Source organism: Pundamilia nyererei, unplaced genomic scaffold (genome assembly GCF_000239375.1).
Source record: "Pundamilia nyererei isolate P.nyererei 1_Seehausen unplaced genomic scaffold, PunNye1.0 scaffold00036, whole genome shotgun sequence".
In the NCBI taxonomy this organism is placed as follows: Eukaryota; Metazoa; Chordata; class Actinopteri; order Cichliformes; family Cichlidae; genus Pundamilia; species Pundamilia nyererei.
Window position 1 is genome coordinate 644,830 of NW_005187437.1, and position 6,051 is coordinate 650,880.

Below are 6,051 nucleotides of genomic sequence, written 5' to 3' on the forward strand. Positions count from 1 at the left end.
AAAAAAAAGGTGGAAAACCTAAGTTGACAGTTTAATGTCATACACCTGATTTTGAAATAAGTGAGCTACGATGTCTTTGAATAAACAAGAATATTCTGCATTACAGCAATCACCACAATATGAGTCACAACAATGGGCGACTACAATGAGAGGTTCTTTCAGTAACACTAAGTAAAGCGCTATACAAATACAGGCCATTTTAACACTAGAGAGAACTGGGCATCAGAATTTCAATTCACTGCATCAGTATCTTACCTGAAATCATGGAGTACTTTCCGGCAGTGCTCACCATATTTTTTGCTACTGCTTTGGGAGCAAATCAACTCCAAAGAAGCCTGCACCTTCTTCACCTTCCTCAGCCAGCGCTGGCAGACAGTATCATTCTCTAAGTTAGAAGGTTCCAGGCTTTCAACACATGCCTTGGCTGCATAGACATCCAAAACCTACAGGAAAGTAAAGTAGTCTGTAAGTGATAGTTTTGCAATATTTGTAACATGCTGTGTCATTCTTGTCACAAGAATGTGAACACCAGGAATTAAGAAACGTGCTCACCATTGCCGGATAACCGCTAATCACCGGATTTTTTTGCAAAGGGGAAATAACTTCAGGATGAAGAGAAATCATCCGTGAGAGGTTCTGAAGACGGTTTTGGTACAAATGATAGGCAACGTGGATGAGTGGAAGAGAAAGCTCATCATCTTGTTTTCGTTTTCGTACTTCATCAGCACAGCTGGTCATTGCCTGACAGAGGAGCTGAGGAGTAAAGGACCAAATAGATTAATAACATATTGATCTATTTGTTATAATAATATATAAGTAACGGAATACATGTAACGGTGTTATGTATTTAAAATACAAAATATGAGTAACTGTATTCCGTTGCAGTTACCGTTTAAAAAGGTGGTATTCAGAATACAGTTACTTTGTTGAAATAAATGGATTACACGGCGGCCTTTTCCTGTTTCATATGTTAGGCTGTCCCCTCACTGTTTTTGGTAATTCCATGCCGGTGGAAACCCAAACAAAACACGCATCAAGAGGCTCTAATTCCTGGGTCTCAATCTTATGACCCATGTCACCTTGCAGCCCGCATAATGACATGACGAAATATTTTTAAAAATTATTGTTAATAACTGAACACGTTACAAAATACATTTTGGGACATGTATTCTGTAATCTGTAGTGGAATACATTTTAATAGTAACCTTCCCAACACTGTAACTTAAATTAGCATTACATGTAATATAATAGTAAAAATTGAAATTGAATTGAAATTAACACAACTTTTCAGTAAAGTTTATAGAGTTCCAGATGAGTAGCTACTACCGCTAGCTGTGTATAGTGTCAAAATAAAAATATAATTAATGGAGTAATACTTTAATCTCTATAACACTGAGTTATTGATTTTTCACTCCAGTTTGTTGACATGAATTATAATATTTCCACAATCAGTCCAACCTACTTACTGTATAGTGTATGGTGATTCGTGTTTAATAAAATTTTATTTTTTAAGTATAAAAATGGGTTTAGCTGATCTACATGGACATGTTGTTTGATTGTAGTGAACTTGACTGTTGGGACAGTAGAGAAAACTGTTACAAACCGTTACATGTTTTTGTTTTGCTGGAGTTCAAGTTCAGTGAGAGTAGTGGGATTTACAGCAGACTGAACATAACATTAATCAAACACAGATAAACAAGCATTTTCCAGCCACGGTGCAACATATCTACACTTAAGAAAATAAACTGTCATTTTGCACTAATGGAGATCAATATTATTCACAATCCTTCGCATCGCTCTCACCTTTAACTCTTCATCTGATGCCACTTTCATGGTCATGGAAACAAAATCTTGCAGATACCTTTTGCATAATTCTCTCTTCATTTTTTCATTAGCTTTCTCTGAGATGTAAGTGCCAAGTGGAGTTTCCAAGAACAAATCATAGAAATGACGAACTGAATGAGCTGAAAAAACACAAAGTTGGGAGAGTCAGTAATTTTTTAGATTTTAATCTAAAACTTTTTTTAAAATTAAAATTAAAGTGCAACTCTTAGAAAGTGAATATCTACATATGTTACTTGTAAAATATATATTTACTTTGATGTCTGGATGTTTGCATCATGAGCCCATCTAGGAACTCTTTGATCCACCAACTGAAGGGCAGGCGGCAGAACATGGTATGGCCACCTGTGACATGGCTTTGTACCATTAATACTCTGGAGAAGTGAGAGAGTCAGAAAAACAAGCAAACGAAAACCATTAGGGATGTTTTTTGAAACAGCTACTGTGATTTACTTTAGTGTACATACAATTTTCTTGTGCCAGATCATTAAAAAAATAAGAGTGTCTTGTCTTTCAACGATACAAATTAGATGTAAATAAAACAATATGCACTGAATACATCGGCCACTTCTTTGGCTCTTCAACTGCTCATTAACTAAAATTTCTAATCAGCCAACAACAGCAACTCAGTAGACGACCACATGTATTAGGTGGTACTTGATTGTAATGGAAAACCAGCCGATCTGAGTGGAATCGGGGCAAGTTGATCCAAGTAGGTACTAATGGAAAATAGGATAAATAGAAGTAACTGCGTGATTATTATGCCACACCACACAAAGCGACCTATGTGGAAAGCATACTGGCACCCTAATTCAGAAACTGCTGATCTACTGAGATTATTCCACAGAACCATCTCTATTGTTGCACCTCTAAAGCCACAACACATCAAACCCTGAAGTATATTGAAAAACTGGAAAAAAAAAAATATATATATATATTTTTTTTTGAAAAATAAAAAAACTGGAAAAACCGTGCCTGGTCTAATGATTCTTGATTTCTGCTGCTTTCAGATGGTAGCTCACAATTTGGCATAATCAAAATGAAAGTATGGAGCCATCTTGCCTTGTGTTAATTGTTCCAGCTGCTGGTGGCAGTGTGAGGAGTACATAATATTATAAATATATAAATAAAAAATATTATATTTTTGGTATAATTTGGGCCCCTTCGCATAAATTAAGAATGGTTTAAACAGCCACAGACATAGTGACGGTCATGACTATATCCATCTCATGGGCACATCCTATGGGTAAAGTGTGCTTCTCTAGGAATGAAGTGCCATGCCACAAAGCTCAGATCTTTAACTGGTTTCTTGAACATGACAGTGTTCTTCATGACACTGTCTTCAAATGGCCTCCACAGTCACCAGATCTCAATCCACTAGAGCACCTTTGGGATGTTGTGGAATGGGAGATTTGCATCATGAACAAGCAATCAAACAGCAACTGTGCAATGCTATCATGTCGATGCGGACCAAAATCGAATTGATTTTTCTAAGACCTTATTGAATCTTTGCCATGAAGAATTAAGACAGTCTTAAAAGCAACAGAGGTACTGGCCGAGAATGAGCAAAATGCACCCATGAATTGGCCAGTAACTGTAGATGCCTACATTCTCTAACCAAGAGATACCTACTTCTTTTCCACCCTGACGTAAGGCAAACTGAGCATCTCTTTGTTTCCAAAAATCTCAAGCCACAAGTTCACAATTTGTTCTTCATCTTCCAGGAGAAGGTCCATATTGCAATCTCGGTCAATGACTGAGACCAGGTAGGCTAGAAGTGGAGTGACAACTGCTTGGATTTTCCTCCACAGTGTGTGCCTGAAAGAATCATACAACATTCTTAAAATTGAACATAAATCTGCTGATATCTACTCAAAGTTACAGCTGAGGCAAGTCTGTCAAATGAAACCAAATCTGTTTGCATTTCTTTATGTTTGACGCAACAAACCTATCGTTCAATAAATTGTGAATAAATGTCAGAAATAACTGCATTTAAATGTACCAAAAAAGTCAAATGCAGACCATCAGAGTGTACAGCAAATATTAGAGGAACTTACAGGAACGTCCCTCCTTCTTGAAGAGCACTGTCATTAGATGCCTCATTTAGGACCCAGCTTTTTAGAATGGGCATATTGACCTCATTGTCCTTTAACAGTGAGTGAAGTCGCTTCCTCACAATTTTTGCAAACAATCCTTGGAAACAAAATTAAGTTCACATCACATTGTTGTATTTTGAATGCAGTTTCAGTATAGTGGTGCCCAGCACAGGGCTGATGTTAAAAGATCATCTTTACTGACTTATTTTCTAACCTTGAGTATGGTTTCCATCCAGAAGAGTGAGCAGCTTCTCAACCCTCTTAGTGCTGAATTCACCACTGTTTGCTTCATCTCTCAGCATGCTCACTGCACTCTGAACACAACTTCTCACCAAATTTGTATTATCAAACAAACATTCCAATGCCTGAAACGAATAATTAATAGCACCAGCACACATACACACTAGTTATTCACAACACTAAAACCACTGCAGACAACAAAGGTAAAAGAAAGAAACTGTGGACAAATGTTAAAACTATTCATTCAGCAGGTAATTGGATTGCACTTTGGTGGAAATACAGACACTATTCTTTAAGGTAAATAACACTTAAATGGCACTGTAAATAACGTGGTAAATAACACTTACAGTGGAGTAATATTTCTGTGGCACACCAGTGGAGTCTTCTTTCTCTATGGCTTTGAAAGAGAGAGAATTTTGCATGTTTTCTTCCATAATATACAAAATATAATGTAGAAAAAGGATGTGATTAATTACCCTCAGATGGATCTTTAAAAAGATCACTTATAAGTTTATTTTTAAGGGAAAGAGCATCGGAAAGAAACTCTTTTGATCTTCTAATATCATCAATGTGAACAGACCTCCAAGGACCTGAAAAAGTCACATTAAGAAAGACGTGAGTTTCAGCTGATATTTAAAGTACATTCCCGTTTTTGATGTTTCACTTTTGGTGTTACATAACAACATGCTGTGTTTTGTATATTGTATATAAACTAATCTCATGACTATTAGTGTTTTTGTGCTATTAAAACATGTTGTTATGTTTGGAGATGAACGGCAAACCCTCATCCCACTCTTGTGAGGGTTTGATGAAATCTTTCCCTGACTCTCCGGGCACTATGGACTGGATAATACATATATAATCTGCAACTTATCAACAACCTGCGCAAACTCCTTTGATGTAAAGTTGGTTCCTTGGTCAGTTTGAATAGTCTTTGGGAGCCCGAAGGTAGAAAGAAACTTAATTAGTGCCTTTATTACCATTTTGGCTGTGCCTAGTGGAATTACCCGTAACCTAAAGTTGTCATTCCTAGCAATTGTTTCGATGTCTCCCTACAGGAAATGGAGACCTCCGTATTGCCAGACAAGCTTATCTCAAGCAATCACAGAAATAGCCAGAAGCTCACCTATCCCAGATAGCAAAATTGGTATGGCCCGGATCTGGCCCACACAATGTGCTTACACATGGCCCACATACCACAAAATGACCCTTTGGTGGCCCAGATCTGGTTTGCCAGAGGTGGCCCACACATGGGCCAGCACAAGGCCAGTTGTAGACACACTGCTGGCCCTGTGATGGCCCAGAACAGTTTCAGCTCTGGGCCCACATGTCAGCCTAATGTGTACCTTCATCAAGCCATGTAATAACAACATGTGCTGGAACATAATAGTGCAAAAGTAACATGACAAAACTCTGTTCAGACAGTGAACGGATTGATTCTTATATAGCGCTTTTCTACTCTCCTGGATTACTCAATGTGCTCTATACAACATGCCACATTCACCCAATCACAGACTTTCTCTAAACTGAGTGCTTCCTAACTACATTCATACACATTCACACTCTTAACATGCACACTGCATAAGCCAGGGATCGGACCACTAACCTTGCAATCAGTAGGTCTACCTCCTGAGCTACAGCCACCCAGTGGTAAACATGAGTAAACCTTCACTAGGTTTTGGATAAAGTGCACACTCAAAAACCTGTCAAACCTGCCTTTAAAACGTTGGCTACCATAGCAGTATAGTATTGCAACATGGCATTTGGGTCTTCTAATCACACTCAACAAAAATATAAATGCAACACCTTTGTTACTGCTCCCATTCCCCATGGGATGGACGTAGAGACCTAAAATTCATTCCAGATACACAAT

General features: G+C 37.9%; 2 protein-coding genes across 2 annotated transcripts in view; both read right to left on the reverse strand.

The window, feature by feature from the left end:
• The window catches only part of LOC102210122 (E3 ubiquitin-protein ligase RNF213-like), a 9,436-nt gene extending 4,672 nt beyond the window's left edge, over window positions 1–4,764 (reverse strand). Inside the window, exons 1-9 of the mRNA XM_005730369.1 lie at window positions 4,655–4,764; window positions 4,526–4,575; window positions 4,153–4,303; window positions 3,900–4,035; window positions 3,475–3,660; window positions 2,098–2,216; window positions 1,804–1,964; window positions 553–753; window positions 256–443 (exon numbers count right to left, since the gene is read on the reverse strand). Coding sequence (XP_005730426.1) covers window positions 256–443; window positions 553–753; window positions 1,804–1,964; window positions 2,098–2,216; window positions 3,475–3,660; window positions 3,900–4,035; window positions 4,153–4,240 — 1,079 coding nt within the window. The 5' untranslated portion in view covers window positions 4,241–4,303; window positions 4,526–4,575; window positions 4,655–4,764. The remainder of the gene's footprint in view (window positions 1–255; window positions 444–552; window positions 754–1,803; window positions 1,965–2,097; window positions 2,217–3,474; window positions 3,661–3,899; window positions 4,036–4,152; window positions 4,304–4,525; window positions 4,576–4,654) is intronic.
• Window positions 4,765–4,922: 158 nt separating this feature from the next.
• The window catches only part of LOC102210409 (E3 ubiquitin-protein ligase RNF213-like), a 19,198-nt gene continuing 18,069 nt past the window's right edge, over window positions 4,923–6,051 (reverse strand). Inside the window, exon 5 of the mRNA XM_005730370.1 lies at window positions 4,923–5,014. Coding sequence (XP_005730427.1) covers window positions 4,923–5,014 — 92 coding nt within the window. The remainder of the gene's footprint in view (window positions 5,015–6,051) is intronic.